The 20,183-nt window shown below is 35.8% G+C and overlaps 1 protein-coding gene across 7 annotated transcripts in view; it reads left to right on the top strand.

The window, feature by feature from the left end:
- The window catches only part of LOC148956169 (hypoxanthine-guanine phosphoribosyltransferase-like), a 114,961-nt gene that overhangs the window by 63,197 nt on the left and 31,581 nt on the right, over positions 1 to 20,183 (top strand). For 5 of the 7 annotated variants that reach the window (XM_089097459.1, XM_089097379.1, XM_089097302.1 and 2 more), the window contains exons 2-3: positions 3,527 to 3,589; positions 15,537 to 15,643. In XM_089097459.1, the coding sequence (XP_088953585.1) occupies positions 3,566 to 3,589; positions 15,537 to 15,643 (131 nt within the window). In that variant the 5' untranslated portion in view covers positions 3,527 to 3,565. The remainder of the gene's footprint in view (positions 1 to 3,526; positions 3,590 to 15,536; positions 15,644 to 20,183) is intronic. The other 2 variants (XM_089097547.1, XM_089097507.1) reach the window with 1 other exon arrangement.

Raw genomic sequence — 20,183 nt, 5'->3', positions numbered from 1 at the left:
TTTTTTTATATAGTGTAGTCTCGGGCTATATAAAATCATCAGGGGATGGTTCATCAGAGACAATCAGGGAAAGTTTGAAAATGAACTATTCAAAACATGAACAAAACCATAAAATTAGCAATCTCAAAATATATCCCTTTTTGTTCTAGCATGTCTCCTTCTGCAGACTTTTTATTCTACACCTTTACTCAGTAGGGTTTTGCTCCTTAAAACATGGATAAACAACCAAACTCATACTTTATATTATTAACTTAACTCTATTTGATACTGCTTTTAAATATGACTTATTTAAAAGATCAAATTTACGTTTAGCTTTCTTTTTTCATTAATTTTTAACATAGCTATCTTTCTTGTGAAAGGTCTCTGTGCAAAATTTCTGCTACTCTTTTAATTACCTTCAATTGCACGTGCTAGCAATAGAATGAATTGTTTCTTTAAAAGAAAACAATACAGACCAGTTGAAAAAATGTGAAAGTTCTAAGTAATTTAATACTAATTTATTTACAACTAAGTGTATAACATGAAAAAAGAAGTAACAAAAAGAGAAGAAAAAGCATAGAAAATAAATAAAGATTGTTTATGTTTCTTTGTATCATGTTTGATTTATGGATAGACCTAACTTCATCAAACAAAGCATAAACAGCCTGACATGTTTTAGCAGCAAACCATTAGCATATTTACAGTATACAACAAATCAAATAGCCTAAGCTTGGAAAACAAGATATAATAATAGCCTACATAACAACATTAAAAAGTAACAAGCATTAAAAAACACAGTAGACCCCCTTACCCCTTGTTAATCTTCAGGCGGAATTGCGATATTTCAAAAATGGAATCTTATGAGTGTTGTTGAACATCAGTATACAAATCCACTGCCCAAATTAACAGAACAAATATTACAGACAAAGTCATTCCAAGTTTGGTAAAAGAATACCATAGCTGGCTGTGGCAAACCAACTCTGGTGCTAAACTTGAACTAACTTAAATTGAATACAATTGAAACTTGAATTGAATATAAAGGTTCTGTAAAAGAAAATTGGTCTACATCAAGGTTTGAAATAAAATATCCTGTGAATGCAATTAAATTATTCTCTTACTAAAAGCAAATAAAATGTCAGTCGACACCAACCTCATCCATTCTTATAATTAGGTGGCAACTATTTTGGAAATGGACAATCCAGCTGACATTGTGTTCTTTGATTAACCTGAGAGTCTTGACAAAGTTGATCAGTCCTACCTAATGGTGAAGGTAAAATCCTATCAAGCATATGATCAGTTAACTGATTGGATTGGGGAATTGTTAGCAGAAAGGTAGCAAAAAGTCATAATATGTGATAAGAGTGGCAGTATTTTCCCCATATGTTCTGGTTGTAAGTGGCATCTTACAAGGAATCATTCTTTGGTCAACCTTGTTCATCATCTAGATTAATGATTGTTCTACATTGCTCTATAAATCACTAATAGTATGTGATGGCAAATGCAGACTCATAGGACCTGCTGGCATAGGTGTAGTGGCAGATGATATTCTGCTGGACCTCAGCCAACTCCCAATTTGTCCTTTGCATAAGCTTTGCAATTCAACACTTCAAAATGCAAAGTGTTGCAATTAGGCCACAATAATCGTTATTATCTGCCATATTGAGGACAGCAAGTTGGAGGCCGTTAATGACAAGAAGGACTTGAAGGTAGGCTACTTCAAGCACGCCTTCTGACAAGAAAGCCATAAATTGTAATGCGGATTTACAATGCCTTTGTCTTTTCCCATTTTGGGGGTAATTCTTGTATCCTTTCAGTACAAGGTAGTTGTCAAATCCCAAGCCTTCAGTCATCCTCGCTCTTCAGAAACACTATATGAATACTGCTGAAAATTTTTGAACTTGCCAGTTCTTGCAAACAGGACAGAAAAAAAGCGGGGACGATAATGAAACAAAACTTCTCAAGTCCAATGAGATGAATCACAACTATTGCCTGACCTCCCTTGCTTTATCCTCCCTTGGTTTCTGAGAAAAAAAAATGACAGCTGCTTTGCTACTATCCTTTTCTATTCAGGAACAGTCTCGCTGAGTGAACCATCCAGTCTGGAAGCCTCTGCTTATTTGATGCAGGTGTTGACAAGGTCTGGGAAGAAGCTCATACCTTCCAGGTATAATGAGGCTACACCACCTGTGAAATACCTAAAGGTCTTATAAATATTACTAGCAAATGCAATTGAAGGTAAATACTAGTTAAAAGTTAGGCTAGGGCATGCTTTCCTAGAAATTTTCACATTTTAATCATAATGAAGGGGAACACATGGGATGTGAAATGTACCATCTAAGACCTTCACTAAGACAACGGACTAAATTGTAAAAATATTATCCCTCTTCTGCAAACTGTCTATTTTTATTAAGGATTAGTGGCTTGATTTAGAAGAAGTGGTGATAAAAGGTTGAAGGCACCTTCCCAGACCCTACTTTTGAATGTATATCTATTCCTGGAAGCATTATAAAATTATCCTATTGTATTAATTATTATACTTTTATTATTATACTATTATATGAAATTATACTATTATGATATATTAGTATTAGAATTTAGCTAGAAGTCACTAGCTGTTGTACAGTGTTACTGCATGTCAGTCTTTAGAGTTCATTTTTTTCAATATAGCATCCCGTCTTCTAGTTCACTTTGTGGAAATATATTTGCTTTCTGTTCCTGGCTGTCGTATTATGAATGTTAGTATTCCTAGAAATAGGTTTCTAAAAGAACAAAGAAAAGCCAGGATTTCAATAACCTGTATTCCTTTTTAAATTTTATTTTATACAAGTGACTAAAAAAAAAATAAAAATATCATGTCATTAGGAAAGCTTTCTATTATAATATCATTTTATTTTACCCCTTTATTTACTACTTTCCAGTAGTAAATTTCCACCCCAAAATTTTTGTGATTCTTAACTTGGAAGAATAGATCCATTGCAAAAGCTTGTTTTTATTGAAAACAAACACAAAAGATCACCTCAGCTACATAACTTTTTCCCTGGTTGAAATTAGAAATGCTACATTGCTTCCTCTTGGCTGTGTCAATGTTCTAAATTTATGTAAAAAGATTTTTCGTTCTCTTTGGAAAAACTATTGAGTACCATGTTTTCTTCAATATATTTTCTGATGGGTCATTTATTTTTTTTTTTTTTTTTGTGTGACTTAACTTAAAAACTTCGTTTTTTATTATTGCTCTTAATCAATTGAAAATCCTAGCTATCATGAATAATGTCTTAAAACTTGAAATAATTTCAGAGTTATAGGCTTTTTAAACATCAAATTTTTAGATTTTTGTATAGTATAAATTTTGTATCTTGCAAAAGTTCAAATTGTCGACAATAAAAGGTACGTGGTATTAAAAAGGATTGTATTAGTTACCACCCTCTCTGGAGATTTATAGTCTGCAATGCAATTTGGTGTGATTGTTGTTACTCACTAACGAATATTTGATGTGTTTAATGTCAAGATCCAAATTTATTAATTTACTCTTTAATTTAATACTTTTCAGGCTAATTGAATTACCATCAATCAATATTTGCAGGTTTAAATGTCTACAGCCAATTTTATTAAGGTAATTACTTCCTTTTCCTCAAGTGTTTTTTCTACTTTTAAACAAAAGAACTAGGTTCTCAGCTGTAGAAACCAGTTGAAAAATCCACAATCAGCCTATATTAGAAGACACGAAATGAACATATAGGCATTTATGTAGGGTTAGGCGGGCTTTGGGCCCATGCCTATTTGGGATGTCCCGACATTATTGAAAAAACGATCAGCAATTAAATAAAAAAACAAGTTTTTTCAACTGAAAATAAGAAGCAGCATTAAAACTTAAAACGAGCAGAAATATTACGTATATGAGATGGGTTGCCTCCCCTCAATAGCTCGCTCTTACGCTAAAGTTTCCTTTTTAACTTTTAAAAGAGGTTATTATTCTAATTAAACAGCCTTTTTGATTCAGGAGTCATTCTTATACAACTGGAACAGAAATCAAATCTTGGTTATTATAAGGTTATTATTAGTTTTAAAAAAGTAAAATTAATATACAAAATTTGTTTTAATTATTCATGTACAGTGAGCTAAATTCAAAACCTGCATTAATTCAAAAACGTTCAGAAATTAAATACAAAAAAAGAAGTCTTTTAACTGAAAGTAAGGAGCGACATTAAAGCTTAAAACGAACAGAAATCATTTGGTATATGAAAGGGGCTGTCCCCTCCTCAACGCCCCGCTCTTTACGCTAAAGTTTTTTATTGTTTTAAAAAGTAGAATTGTGAGAAAAAGTAATGAGCGGGGCGTCGAGGAGGGGACAGCCCCTTTCATATACAGAATAATTTCTGTTCGTTTTAAGTTTTAATGTCGCTCCTTACTTTCAGTTAAAAAAAAAAACTTTTTTTCATTTAATCACTTATAAGAGTGAGTACTGACGCTGGTATAATAAAAAGTCACCAAGTGCTTTCTTACGTTTGGCGTTTCTTGGTATTTTCTTAAAACTTTGTAATTGTGACTTTTCATAAACTAAGATTGGACAATTATTACTAATCTAATTTTGCCAATTACACTAATATCACTAATTTTACGTTATTACTATGCTAAGAAAATATCAAGTAACATCAAATGTTAGATGGCGTTCGTGATTTTTCTCCAACACCAGTGCTAGTTACAACTATTATGAGTTATCCTTCCTACTCTCTGACTTATGTAATGTGTTGTTATGTGTTACTGAATGAATGATGGATTTAATTTAGATTTTCATGCCTCGTTTCCAGGGGTGCCAATTTGAGGGGGGGGGGGTAGTTACCCCACTTATATTTTGAAAAATACCTGTTTATAGAATAGAATAGATTTATAGAATATATTTATTTAACAAAAAGAGCTTTCATAGTTTTGATCTAGGCCACAACTAAATAACGCTATTTTTTTACAACATTGGTCACTAAAGTGAAAGAAAAAAAACTAACAAAACTAACAAAAAAAAGGGACGAAAGATTTCATGAAACGATTTGTACGGCACCTTGGGGGTTCAAGCTTGATTTTGCTTCGGGTATTCACACGTTTTGCACAAGGAGGTGGTAGTAAAGAACGGTGGTTCTCACATGCGAGTAACGAATGTCAAAACCTGAGCATTAGTTCGTATCGACGCTTATGGTGAGACGGAATTTTCAGCGACTCGAGAGCGGACTCATAAGACATGTGATTTTGACCTAGTATGATTTTTGTAGCAAGTTTCTGCACAGCTTTGATGTCACTACTTAGGTATTAAGTATTGTGCACTTTTAGGCCCCAGACTGCGCATGCATCCTCAAGCAATGGTCGCACATAATACAAATCTGACAGTCTGAGTTGTTCTGTAGAAAAACCTGGGCGCCGCAAAGTCACTAACGATCTTAAGGCGGAGTTTCCTTTTTCACTAGATTTGCAACATGCGGGCTAAAGGAGCAGTCTGAGCTAAAAGTGAGCCCGAGTATAACTGCGGTTGAGCTGGTTGGGTACCATGGTTCAGGACAGGAGAGATCACGTTTTCGAGGGTTGAACCTCATCACTTTTGTTTTATTCTCGTTGATTTGCAGCCCATATATGTCACACTGGCTGACGAAAGTTGACTTGAGGTCACTACTGAACTATGGAACGACTTGAAGCTTGTCAACCTGGTACTTCAGCAGTACCTGGCATTTTGATCTACAAAATCGAAAAAAGTGCAAAAATACCCCCCCCCCCTCCACCTATATCTCTATGAATTGGAACAAAATTCAAACTGTAGCGTAAAGACCGATATATTGATGAGGTGGCGAACTTCCTCATATACGTAATACGAGGGGGTTCGCCCCCTCGTCAATACCTCGCTCTTTATGCTAAAGTTCGAATTTTGTTCAAATTCATTTAGAATGACCCCTGAATCACAAAGGCCGTTTAATCAGAATAATTAGCTCTTTTGAAATTAATAAAAATTCTTTAGCGTAAAGAGCAAGGTATTGACGAGGGGACGAACCTCCTCATAAACGTAATAATTTCTGTTCGTTTTACTCCTTACTTCCAGTTGAAAAAACTCGTTTTTTTTAATTTAGTTTCTGATCGTTTTAAAAAAATGCTGAGATATCCAGCGCCTACTTCATGGAAATTATCTTCTCTCATGAGACATTCCTCCATGGAAAGATCCTCCCACGTAACCCAATCCCCCCGACCGCCCCCAACAGAAAAAAATCCCCTGAAAACGTCTGTAGGCTATACTTACCAATACTATATGTAAACAATGTTGCAGAATTTAGTTGCAGCTGAATATGATTATAATTATTATAATTTTGTTGGGTGTTGTTTGGAGGTTCGTTGGTTTTCGGGTCCGGTAAGTTGAGCTCTAATTATGTTTTTTTTTTTTTTTTTTTTTATTATTAATAGGAGGGTTTTCTCCCGCACAAGCATGCTTCAGGGAATCGATGATGTATATATATTTTTTTTTTTTAAATAAACCCATTGTTACTTAAAATGGGCAAAGTTCATAACTTGCAGCCCTTCCTCCGGGACCGTGGGGGATTAAGTTGTCCTCAAAGATATAATTGTTAGATATTTCTAGTATGCTGAAAAAAATGGCTATCTCAAATTTTGATCTGGTGACGTTGGGGAAAAATGAGCGTGGGAGGGGGCCTAGTTGCTCTACAATGTTTTTGGTCACTTAAAAAGGGCACTAGAACTTTTAGTTTCCGTTAGAATGATCCTTTTTGTGAAATTTTAGGACAGCTGGGTCGATACTATCATCCCTAAAAAAAACACAAAAAAAAAACAAATAAACACGCATCCGTGATCATTCTTCTGGCAAAAAATACAAAATTCCACATTGGTGCAGATAATAATAATAATAATAATAATTTATTATAAGCCAAAGAAAGGCCATACAGAACAGTATTCTTAATTACACTCCACAAGAAAAATAACATAAATATAATAACATAGTTTCACTCATTGATGTCAACGCTTCATTTACATATTTACATAACTGCCTGATTGTCCTTTTTACAGTCGTTTTCAGGATCCCCCGGAACACCCAATTAACACCCTCAAAATACTTTTCCATTAATAGAGAAAGTTGCTGGCACTCGGTGAGAATATGGGCCACATCCTCAATACCTAGGTTACATCTGGGGCAAGAGTAATCCGCATCTGCATCTGGGGCCACTCTTTTTCTTTCAAATTTTCTTTTTCTATTTTTTAATGGCAGGCAATTCGCTCGGATCCAAAACCAAGCCCTCAGTGTCTCCCCCAGTAGTCCTAGTTTAAAATAATATTCAAATCCAAATATCTCTTTTACTTGAGAATAAAACTTCAATGTTGCAGATGTTTTAACTGCCTGGGTCTACATTTGGACTTCCTTGTCTTTTATTCTTTCTATAATCATAGCCAAAAACGACTCACCCTGATCTGAGGGTCCTAGCCCCTCATTCCAAATATATGATAATCCTAATCCGTCTAAAACATTTTTTATTTGATACAGCCACGATCTTTTACGTTTCGACCGTAGCATCTCCACATAAGCTGCTTTTGCTAACCTATCTTCTGGCAGACTTAGAACTTTTAGCCAGTACCGGATCATCTGTGCTAATCTACTCATTCTCAGCGAAAATATACCTAGGTCACCTTTTATTGCCTGATTGTGGGTCGTTACGTGAAGACCAATTAATCTCTTAAAGTGTTGCAGTTGAATTGATTCCAATTGTGTAGTATTCTTTCAAATACTTTGCTAAGACTAGGTACTAAAGATATCGGTTGATAATTACTGTGATCCGCTGGGTCTCCCTTTTTGAATAGCGGCAAAATCAAATATGTTTTCCACGGCGAGGGCCATTCTCCAGAAGCCAAAACTAAGTTAAAGATAGCCAAGAAGACGGGCATACATAGAAGTTGGAATTTTTTCAAGATCTTTGTTGGGACTCCATCGCTACCAGGTGCTGATCCACCTTCCATGGGGCTTATGCATTCTTCGATTTCTTCTTCCATTGCGGGATTTATCAGATCATAATCGTGTTCTTTCAGTGGGAGACTGGTTTCATTCTCTGTATTCGATAATCCGTCGCTGAACCAGCAGTTAAACGAATAGTCTTCCTGAACCGCGTCGTTGTAGTATGTAGGTCAGGTTTTCGGGTCAGGTACTTTTGGCTGAGCTATGGCGGTCCCCTTTTTTCATATTTCTCCAAAAAGACCGCGTATCGCCCTTTTCGTAGAACAGGATCAGCTTCTCCTTACCTTTCCGAATAGCCAGTCTGTTCTTCTGTTTTAAAAGGCGTTTTTACTCCCAATGAACATTTTAAAATCTTGTTACTGGTCGAAGTCTATTTTCCTCTTCTTCATCTTCCCTGAAAATCTCCAATTCTTTTATCAGTTCTATTTTTTTTATTCTACATTTCTCATCAAAAAATTCTATTTCCTTACAACCTCCTTTACTTCCTAGAACTGGGCCTGCTATTTCATGTAAAAGCTCCGTAAACTCTTCTATCAATCTGTCATGGTTATTTATCTTCTCTAAATCACTTAGCCTTATAGCTACATCATCCTCTGAAAACGCTTCACTTAATTTAACATTTTCCTCTGTAGACCATTCCCTAGGTATCTGACGTCTAACATTTTTATTATAAATACGACTTTCACTTGAAATATCCCTCCTTTGGGGAGCACTCCTTGATCTAATTTCTAAAAATACCGGTAGATGGTCCGATCCTACTAGCTTAAGCACATCCACATTAAGGTAATTCGGATCCCAGCGAATATCCACCAAAACATAATCAATTAAACTTGCTTTAGCCCCAGATACGCAGGTAAACTCATCCCGATTTTTATCCTTTCCAAATCTTCCATTTCCAATCATCAAACCCGATTCTGCGCATAGTGTCAGCAACCTTCTACCCCGTTGATTTATTCTTCTTTTTTCATCCCTGCTAGCTCTGGGGATTGTTTAGGCGGCTGGGCCTGCTGACAGAATACCTGGAATTAGCGCACGTTTTAATTCAACTTCGTCACCAATATAAGGATTAAAATCATCCATTATATCAATCTATCATATTCAAAATTTGCTCTTTTTTCATATAATTCTTTTTCAAACAAATTCCACGTATATTGATTTCGGTACGAGTTATTTTGAGGCGGAATATAAATCGATCCTATTATAAATACACAGTCCATCCCAACATTCTAATCTAATCCAAATAACATTTTCTGATTTACTTTTTAGTTTTGTATAACTTTTGAAAGACTCATCTTTTATCAACACTACAAGGCCTCCAAAATAACGATTGTTTAAAGCTAACTCTCGCAATACTTAACCAACTACAACAGTCATCATAAGGAGTGATTCAACAGGATCGAAAGTCCTTATTTCACTCCAAGCTGTGATTTAAGGTAATTTAAGGTAATACACTTTCCACATTGAAACCTCTTACTTTTGGAGTTTCACTAGGGCAATGCCAGGTTTCTATTAATGCTACAAAGTCAAAATTTGACAAATCACTTTCCACAGAACTTAACTTATTTTTTATACCCTGTACATTCCAAGATACAAACTTCAGGGTTTGTGTATGGCCTTGTCGATACTATTGGGCTCCGTAATCACTCGGGGGGAAAGCTAACCGGTAATAATCGTTGCCCCTAGGCCTATTAATACCCCTGTACTGCCAAGGCTGACTTTTTTGTAGCTACCTGAACGGGTGTGTGTTTTGTCTGTAAATTGGTGGTCAATTCCCTTCAGTTACCCGGCTTGTCAATGGCTCCTCATTTCTTTGCCGTACATATCGAGCAGTGTGACTTTAAGTATTATCGACGGGGCTAACCTTGTTACTTTTAAGATCTTTCCATGCTCTTATTGTTTTCGGCAAGTTGCTTTTTATTTCGACTATTGTGTTTTTTTCACTTTGATTACCCGAATAGTTCAATTGATCTGAAGAGCAATTCTGTACTGAGCTCTAGTTATTTTCATTCACATTAGCGGGATTTATACCTCTCATATCTGAGTTACTTTGCGCTGGATTAGGGGCCCTAATTGGGTGGCTTACCGTCATTTCTTTTACTTTTTGACATTCACGGTCGTATGTGTACGTTTTACCTTCAATGATAAACCTATCGCCTTTGAGCCGCGCATTTTGACCTTTTACTAGGGCTTGGGACAGCACTGACTTTAAGTTTTTTCTAGCCTTGTGTTGATACGTAGTGTAGTCCGGAGCAACCCCTACGCCGCTCTGTTTCAATACAAAACTTATCCTGAGAACTTCATTTCGTAATTCCGAGTCGTACCACTGAGCTTTTGCAGGGCCTGATCTCCGGTAGAAAGCATCCTTTATGCCCCTTCAAGAAAGCTGTTGGTGGGAGAGACACAGACCGAGAAACTCGCATATCTCATCCTTCAAATTGGACTGGAATGGATTAGTCACAGGAACATTGTAAAACACGAGCTCATAACGCTTTATTTCTGCCTCTAATGAGTCAATTTTCAGTGTAGACTCCCTGAGTTTGTTCCTCATTTCCGCTAGATCGTTTGAAATTTCTGATTTTGTTGTATCTAGCTGTTTACTAAAACTATTCATTTTTGCCTCTATACCGGATAAGCTGTTTGAGAGCTGTGGGATGAAATCCAGTTTGAAATTTATTTCACGCATAAACTGAGAAATCGCGTTGGGATCTGACTCATCCGAAAGTTGAGGTGGCTGAACATGATTCCCCTCCATTTCTGCTTGCTTATTCAAGATAATTAAGATTGCCTACTTTATTCTCTGCCAGCAATATTCTCCGGCAGTAGAGTTTATTTGTTGCGTTCCGCTTTAGCCCGGGACACAGCTTTGTAGCGCTCTCTTCTTCAGTTGTCAAAGAAATGAATCTTTATCCGGAGATGCTGCTATGCTGGGGGGCGTGGCTAACTTCTCCCCGTCCTTGCGCACTATATTGTGTATTAACTGTTTTAAATCAATAGATGTTGTCGCTCTGAACGACCGATGAATACTGATATGAGCTTGAAGCCTCTACAGTAGGGTTCTCTGATGCGCTGAATCTGATCGTGTGATGTTCATTAAGATTCTATGACTTTGGGCGGTGTTTCCCCCTTTTTTCGAAAATGCAGCAAATTTTTTCAGGCTTGTAACTTTTGATGGGTAGGACTAAACTTTATGAAACATATATATTCAAAATCAGCATTAAAAATTCGATTCTTATGATGTATCTATTGGTATCAAAATTCCGTTTTTTTAGAGTTTCGGTTACTATTGAGCCAGGTTGCTCCTTACTTACAGTTCGTTTACCACAAACTGTTTGATCGATACTATTTGGCATAAATATTTTAAGGCCAACCACCAGCTCTTTAAATGAAAGTAGAAAATTCGACGATACCAACAGGGATCTCAATTTTCTGATACCTTTGTATCATTAGTTTAAAGCACACTGTTAGATTTAATGAGGGCGAAGAAGTTGTAAGTCTTACTAGAACTGTAATTTTCCTCTTTCGTTCGATCAAATCCCAGATTGAGTTACTGCCTAGTTTTGCCCTAAAACCAATCGGACGTTCAAGCTGTAATATCTTTTAGTGGCAGAGGAGAGTGGCTTGAGTGGTAGTAAGGTAAAGAATATACATATTTTTATGTTTGAAGATGGAAAATGATAATGTATTTTAGAATATATAATTTCTTTCATTTCTTTTTCTAAATTGTTGATTAAAAAAAAAACTTTTTCCACAAAATAAGTTTTTTTGAGGAAAAGTAAAGAATTCCATTAAACCAAAAATGAGCAAAAATATAATCAAATATTGTACAAAGCGTAAAACTCCCACAAATCAGCATCAATAAATAAATGAAACCCAATATGACCAGAAATTACAATGAATAACCAAGTCAAAATAAAAACAAGCAGAAATTAACATGATTAGGGCTCACAACCCCTATGCCTTCTCAAGGCCAGAACATAATGTGAACTTCACTGAAAAAAACAACAACAAACAAATGAATGTGCATTGTTAGTTTAATATGCATATGCTCATATCTATTCTTTAAAATCTTAATAATGTTTGATTTATTAAAGTTATAAAAGTGAAAACATTTAAATTTAAGCTAAATGTAAGTTAGGAATTAGGCAATTCATTGTTTACATATAGTATATGTTATTGAGAAAAGGTATGCATGTTTGACTTTGACTACTACTATCCCAAAATACGAAGGGTATTAAGGTGAATGTTTCAAGGAATGTTGAACTAAATCAAAACATATTATGTATATATGGGTTGTCAAAGGGTGTAACTCAGGAATGACTGAGTATATCAATTTGGAACTTTCGGGCAATGATAATGGAGAGGATCAATCGACCAAAAAGCAATATTTTCACGCTACTACTACTACTCCTATTAATACTGCCGCTACTTCTGTTACTACTACTAATAATAATAATACACTATTACTGCTACTAGTGTTCCTACTACTAGGCCTACCACTACTACTGTGATAGTAGCATAATTAAGGCTAAGCGTATGAAGTTGAAAATTTCACAAAATATTGAGTGGGAATTTGAACTAAATCAAAACACACTATATTCATGCATATTATCAAAAGGGCGTATCTCAAGAAGGGGTTTGGGCATTAAATCGGAGCTTTAAGAGATTACTTAAAGAGGACAATCAATTGACAAAAAGGTAATATATACATGACACTACTAGCACTACTAGCCTACTACTGCTACTTTTACTAATACCGCTACTGCTTCTAAACTACTCCAACTTCTACTTCAATTGCAACAACTTTTAAGGCTTTGAGTATTAAAATTAAAAGGAAGTCGAAAGGGGGTCAAAAGCGCAAATCAGCAATATATTTGGAATGGCTTACCGTGCCAAGGTGAAACTTCCAGGGCATCATGAAAGGGATGTTCAAGTAATCAAAAGGCAAGGTGTATATGCTACTACCGCATTAGTACTGCTGCTACCACTGTTACTACTACTACTAATGCAACACTAACTCGTACTTCTCCTACTATCCTCACAACTACTTTGATTCTGGTACTATTAAGGCTAAGTGTATGAAGGTAAAATCTGAGAGAATATTGATGGAAAACTCAAACTAACAATAGATACTATGTGCACTTAGACTGTCAAAAGAGCGTATATTAAGAATTTATTTGCATATTAAGTTGGAACATTGGTTGTTGAAGGGGATGTCGAAAAAACAAAACAAAAACAAACATGATATGCGCATACTGCTGCTAATGCCACTACAGCTATTGCTATTACACAAGCTAAGGGTGTTAAGGTGAAGCTTTCAAGGAATATTTAGACGGATCTGGAACTAAATCAAAACGAAACTATGATCATGTAGATTGGCAAAAAGATGACAAAGCAATACCACAATAACGGCTTACATTATTAAGTTAGACCTTTCAGGATAAGTTGTGGCGGATTTTTAACTAGCCAGAAGACACTATGTATACTTTTAATACTACTTCTATTGTGACTGTAACTAATGACACTAAGGGCAATAAGTTGAAACTTTTAGGGAGCGTTTAGAGGGAGTTCCAGTTAAACCAAAAAACTGTATGCATGCCTGTATTAAAAGGGCATATAAACAGTATCATAGGCAGCGCTGCTTTATCATAACTAGTAACATCATTGATATTTTAAGTTTTAAGTTTTCGTTAAAAACTTCTTCAGTCGGATAGAGTCTCCATGTCAGAAAGAGTCCTGAATGTGGAGCTGCGTGTGATTGGTGAATTCAACACACATGGAGGCAAACCCGAAAAGTTTCCTATTCCCAAAGAGTTTTCGACTTTGGCTAGGTTGGCTTGGTCAAAATACTAAGACTCTGTGGAGAGCAAAACAAAAGAACAAGCTTCAGAGTAAAGCGTCCAAGACCAAGAGAAAGAAAGGGAGCTGAACCTAGTTGACAATTCTAGCAAAAAAAAGAGCTAGATAGACTTGAGGAATCTTTGCAAGAAAAGCCTCTGAAAAACAGAAATGAACAATTGTTGATGCCCTCTTGAAAGAGACCACCGATATCTTACACAGAGAGCAGTAGTTTCAAAGGATTCCTTGGACATCACCTTGGCAAATTCCATACTAGAGAATGCCATGAAAACACGGGAAGATGAAAAAAAGAAACAGATAAATAAGAGCAGGCTGAAAAGGATATAGAAAAGAGGAAGTCGGACCTAATAAGCAGGCTCACTAATCTTTCAAAGAAGTTAAAGAAGTGAATGAGTTAGCTTGTATGCTCAAGTCTTATAGATCTTTTTACTTGTTTCTAGTCTTGAAGTAGATTTTCTTTTTTTTTTCTTAAATGGACATAACTGAAAGTTTGAACAAAAAGAAAATGGAAAAATAAAGAAAACTAACCTGTCTCCACGGAAACTGAGTTACTTCCGAGGCTCATGAATATAATGTTTCTTGGGGTGACTTGGCCACTTCTTCTGATTCATGAGCAAAGGAATGTTCACCATGAATGGCAATCAAAATCCCTTCCCACTTTGGTCCCTTTTTTCACCCCTAAAAGTCCCTTGACAGGTCGTCAAGTCTCTTTTCTAATGAGCAGGAATCATTCCGAGCCCTATGATTACCAATCCAATGATCCCCCTTCGAAGTCTATACGATCACTTTTTCTATATAAACCTTATATGCCCCCAGGGCGTAACTTACACCCCTTGCCATGAGGGCTGGGGGGGGGGATTTCATTCTCAAAGACATAATTTCCAGACCTTTCAACTACGTTGAACAAAGTAGCTATCTCAAAATTTTGATTGGATGTGTTTGGGAAAATGGTGGGCGTGGGAAAAGGGTTAGTTGCCCTCCAATCACTTTTGACTATCAAAAATGACAATAGCCCTTTCAACGTACCCTCCCCCCCCAAAAAAAAATATATAATACATTGTGCTACTTATGATAATTTGCAGCGCCACGTACATTAAAAATACTCATTTGCCATCATGTCTTTTCTGTTTCCTTAGTTTAACCTATGTAAATATATATTGAAATGGATTATGTCCAGAAAAGGTAAATTCCTGGATATAGGCTCCGAAATTTAGGTGATTAAAATTAAGTTCTGAATTTAACGCTATTGGTTTTTTCTTGCCACTTTATACAGTTCAGTAGTCAACTGACCAATGGTAGCATGATAAGTTTCTGGTGTTATCTGACAAAAAAAGCAAAGCAAGATGGATCTTGCTAATGTTTGCTATGAAAGAAAAAAATATTTTCACAGGGCTTTTACTTCAAAATACCTTAGGCCAATGCATATATTCGAGCTTAATTCATGTAATTCGGAATATACTGAGTGTATTGATTAATGCCAAGTTTCAGATATGTTTGTGGATTAGTGGGTTATCTTGAAAACGTCAAAAATAAACTTGGTCTGCTTTAACATTAGAATATTGTAAAGGGAGGTTGGCTCTGGTGTTTCTGGCTAGGTCATAACTTAGATCTAATTCATAAACTGCCTCAACCTAACTTGATTTGATATTAATCTTTCCATGCTTTGCTCTTTTAATCTATTTTTTTTTTAATCTAAAATTTATATAATTCATTTCAGATCTCCGATGATTTCGAGGGCTATGATATAGCATCGTTAAGTGTGCCAAACCATTATGAAAATGACTTAGACAAAGTTATCATACCATATGGACTCATTCAAGACCGGTAAAAGCAACTTTATTCTTGTAATTGTTTCTTCAAGTTCTTTGAGATATATAATTGTTTTATTTAACGTTTTGATATATTATCTATATAATGCGTCTAGCCAATCATCTATCAAGTTTAAGGTTGCAGAAATATACCACTTTGCTCAATAACTGACATCTTTAGTTGTGAAATTTCCTCGTTTTCTGAGGCATCTTCAAATACACCAGACTGTATGAGTCCTGCTGCAATTTTAAACTGAGCAATAATCTGTTGAATAGGAACATAAATCTCTGAGAGGTTTACTTGGAATATTAAATGAAATCCTGATACGCCCTAATAAGCAGTGACCTGCCAGCTCTGAGAGCCGTTAACTCTCATAATTTTGTTTACTTTTTTTCCAAACATAATTCTAGAAATGTAAGTGAAAATGACACAAAGTAAACTATAGCTCTTTGGGGCGAGGGGAGAAACGATTCTCCCTGCATTTATCACTCCCCCAGAAAGAAATCTCAAGATGCATTTGTATTGATGAACAGGGATGTTTTTCAAGTTTTCTGTTCTTAGTGTTTGACTCTTCCAGTGGCCAGAACGCGTTACTGTTTGAAGTTTGCATTTTCATTTACTTAAAAAGGAAGTCAAGTTTTGTTAGAAAGGTGGAAGTTTTTAATTTAGAGAAACTTTGCTATTCCTCGTGGCATTAAGTCAAGAAAATACACACCCAGATATCTGTTTGGGGAGGAAGGGGAATCGAATAACTTGTTGTTTTTGAGGGAGTAGGGGACTTTCACTTGCTTTTTGAGAATTTTTTAGCTCGAGAAAAAAGAAGTCCCCCAAGTCTTCTGAGGGAATCGTTGGCACTTTTTCCCCACATAATTGCAGAAATACAAGTGAAGGTTGCCCAAGTAAAGTGTAGCTCTATGGGGTGACGGGAGAAACGACTCTCCCTGCATTTATCACTCCCCCAGAAAGAGTGCTCAAGATGGATGTGCTACGCTGAACGAGACTGTTTTTCAAGTTTTCTGTCCCTGGCGTTTGACTCTTCTAGCTGTTAAAGCGCGTTAATATTTGAAGTTAGCATTACAATTAAGTTAAGAAGGAAGTCAAGTTTTGCTAGAAAAGTTGAAGTTGTTAATTTGAAGAAACTTTGCTAATCCTCTTGTCGTTATTAAATCAAGACTATGCGCATCCAAAAATCTGGTTGGGGAGGAAGGAGATTCTAGATTGTTGCTCTATTTGGGAGAATAGGAGACTTGCTTGCTTTTTGAGAACTTTTCAAGCCCCCCCCCCCCCCAGAAAAAACCCGTCATTACACAGATAGACATTTTATATTAGCAAATTTGTAATTTTGTAGCTTTTTTTTATCAAGAAAAAGTTGGCCACTATACCAAGTTAATATGTATTTTATAGGGCAGTTTTATAACAAGAGAGTTCGACAGGACTTTTACTTTCAATAATAAACTGTATCTGTAATATGTTAATTATACAGACCGGAAATAGAACACTACAATTATTGGAATCGTGGAATCAAATTGAACTCATAATAAAAAGCAGCTTTAAAGGTTATTACCATGAAGTTATCTATAGTTTGACTCCCACTCTTTCACACACTAAAAGGAACAAAATAATAGTTTAGCTAACTACGAGTAACTAACTAACTAACTCGTATAATTTTTAGAGTAGATTTTTTGTATACGTATTGAAAGTTTGGAAAGCTTTTTTTCAAAAATGGGTATTCGAGCTAAAAAATTTGGTAAGAAAAAGAGGTGGTCCTATGTAACAGCTGAACCTTCATTGCAGAAATTTTTTGGGTGGGGGGAGGATTCTTGAAATAAAGAATCGTAATAAAAGCTATGAATTAGTTTAGTCCCAAGTTTGCAGTAACAACTTTCGGAAGTCTTGTTCCTCTGAGCTGCACCAACATTTTAACCTTTCGTGGTTAGTTTGAAGGAATGTATTGAGAGTCAGACTTGAGTGTAGAATGTGTTTTAGGGGAGGATCACTAAAATAGTACAAGAGAGACAAATAACACGAGACATATGGGAGTTTACCTGAGTAGCCTATATATGAAAGCTATGATTATGTGTGGTTAGGAATTTGCTCTTCCCATATGTAAGTGCAATCATAGGTAGAAACTTCGTGGGGTTTGTAATGTTTGTTGCAGCAACAAAAAGAAGAAGAAATAATATATAGAAACTAAAGTTTTTGACGTGCAAGTGCATCATAATGGAATTGTCATATTTACCTGTGAAATTTGTTATGCTATTTATTACTGTATTCCCGAACAGACAAATACTTGGTCATGATTAATTATTTTGATCTTTTGCTTAACTAGTAAAGGCCCTAAATAATTTTGATCGTCTTTGTGACCTACTTCGCTGGTGCTTCAATATAAGGTTAGGGCAAAGTAGATCCAGGATCGGAAAAGGAGAGAGTACACGTGAAAGTGTGTACACATTTAGTACTTTTAATACTTTTACTTTTGCCAGTATTTTGACTTAAATTTTTACAATAAAAGACGTATAATATTGACAGGCACCCTTTGACCAGCCATTTAAGAAATGGAAGGGAGCTTCGTCTCCCCCTTCTTTAAACCTGCAGAGGGTCGGTTATGTTCAGAAACTCAAAGGTGCCGACGGGGCGACTTAATCTTATTTTCTACGAAGTATGGTTTTGACACAATATTTCTTGTAATTAGATGTTCTGGTGACACACTTTCCCTACTAAATTAGAATCAGATAGGAATCTCCAAAACCACAACTAAGATACTTGGTCCCCCAGAGTTTCGTTGAAATCCAAAAGGTTCGTCTGCTAGATGTCATGGTGACGAAATGAAGAGATTCCCTCTACTCCCCTCCCTTTTTATTCCCTGTTGAGGCTTGGCAAGTCTCTGATCCCCAAAAAGCTTAACTAGGACACTAGTTCTTATTAAAATTGAGTTTGTTCAAGATCTGGCTATCACCAGCTTTCACTTACTTACATCTGTGGCTTAGATAAGACAACCCTTCTGGTAGACATAAAAATAACAAGATTCCAGACCCCCCCCCCCAATTCCTTTCCCTCTTGAATTAGACTGTTTACAGTTGTTTTTATTTCAGTCTATTCTTGGGCGCTAGCCTTATCAAACAGTTCAGGGTAACGAACTGTAAGTAAGGAGCAACCCGGCTCAATGGTAACCGAAACTCTAAAAAGCAGAATTTTGATACCAATAGATCAAAAGAATCAAATTTTAATGGTAATTTATAATATCATATGTTTCATCAAAGTTTAGTCTTACCCATCAAAAGTTACGCGCCTGGGAAAATTTATCTAATTTTCAAAAAAAGGGAGAAACACCCCCTAAATATCTTAGAACCTTAATGAAAATTACACCATCATATTTAGAGTGTTAGAGAATCCTACTGTAAAGGTTTCAGGCTCCTATCTACGAAAATGTGGAATTTTTCATTTTTGCAAGAAGAAAGATCACAGATGCGTGTTTATTTGTTTTTTTTCTTTTCCCCAGGGGTAATTGTATTAATCCAGTGGTCCTAGAATATCGTAGGAGGGCTCATACGAACGGAAATTAAAAGTTCTAGTCCCCTTTTTAAGTGACAAAAAAATGGAGGGCAACTAGGCCCCCTCCAACGCTCATTTTTTTCTCAGAGTCACCCAATTAAAATTTTGAGATAGTCATTTTGTTCAGCATAGTCGAAAATCTAATAAATATGTCTTTTAGGATGACTTAATCCCCCACAGTTCCCAGGGGAAGGGTTGCAAGTTATGAACTTTGCCCATTGCTTACATATTGTATTGGTTATTGGGAAGTATACAGACATTTTCAGGAAGAATTTTTTTCTGGTGGGGGGGGGGGGCTGGAGGAGGCGGTTTCTCGGGATAATCTTTCCGTGGAGGATGTTTATTTGAGGGAAGGGACATTTTTATGAAGGGGGCGCCGGATTTCCAAGCATTATTTAAAAAATGATCAGAAATTAAATTAAAAAAAAACAAGTTTTTTCAACTGAAAGTAAGAAGCAACATTAGAAATTAAAACGAACAGAAATTATTACATATATGAGTGGGTTCTCCCCCAAGTCAATACCTCACTCTTTACGCTACAGTTTTTTTTTAGTGCTTTCAAAAGAGCTATCTCTTCTAATTAAACGGCCTTTGTGATTCAGAGGTTTGTGAATTAAATTTTTTTTTAACTTTTAACGTAAAGAGCGTGGTATTGACTAAGGGGAGAACCCCCTCATGTACGTAATAACATATACGTTATAAAAAAACAATAAAAAAAAACAAGCGATACGGCTCAATAGTAATCAAAACTTTTAAAAACGGAATTTTGATGTCAATAAATCTATCACAAGAATGAGCTTATAATGCTGATTCTAAATATATAGTATTACTTACTAAGTTTAGTATTACTCATCAAAGGCTACGATCCTGAGAAAATTTACCTGATTTTTTAAAGAGGGGGCAAACAGCCCCTACAAGTCAAAGAATTTTAATGAATATTACACCGTTAGAGTCAGCGTATCAGAGAACCCTATTACATAGGTTTCAAGCTCATATCTCCAAA

Source organism: Artemia sp. Qi Xiang Cuo, chromosome 1 (genome assembly GCF_049724085.1).
Source record: "Artemia sp. Qi Xiang Cuo chromosome 1, ASM4972408v1, whole genome shotgun sequence".
In the NCBI taxonomy this organism is placed as follows: domain Eukaryota; kingdom Metazoa; phylum Arthropoda; class Branchiopoda; order Anostraca; family Artemiidae; genus Artemia; species Artemia sp. Qi Xiang Cuo.
The sequence above is the reverse complement of the archived record's forward strand: the minus strand, read 5'-3'. Positions and strand labels throughout refer to the sequence as shown.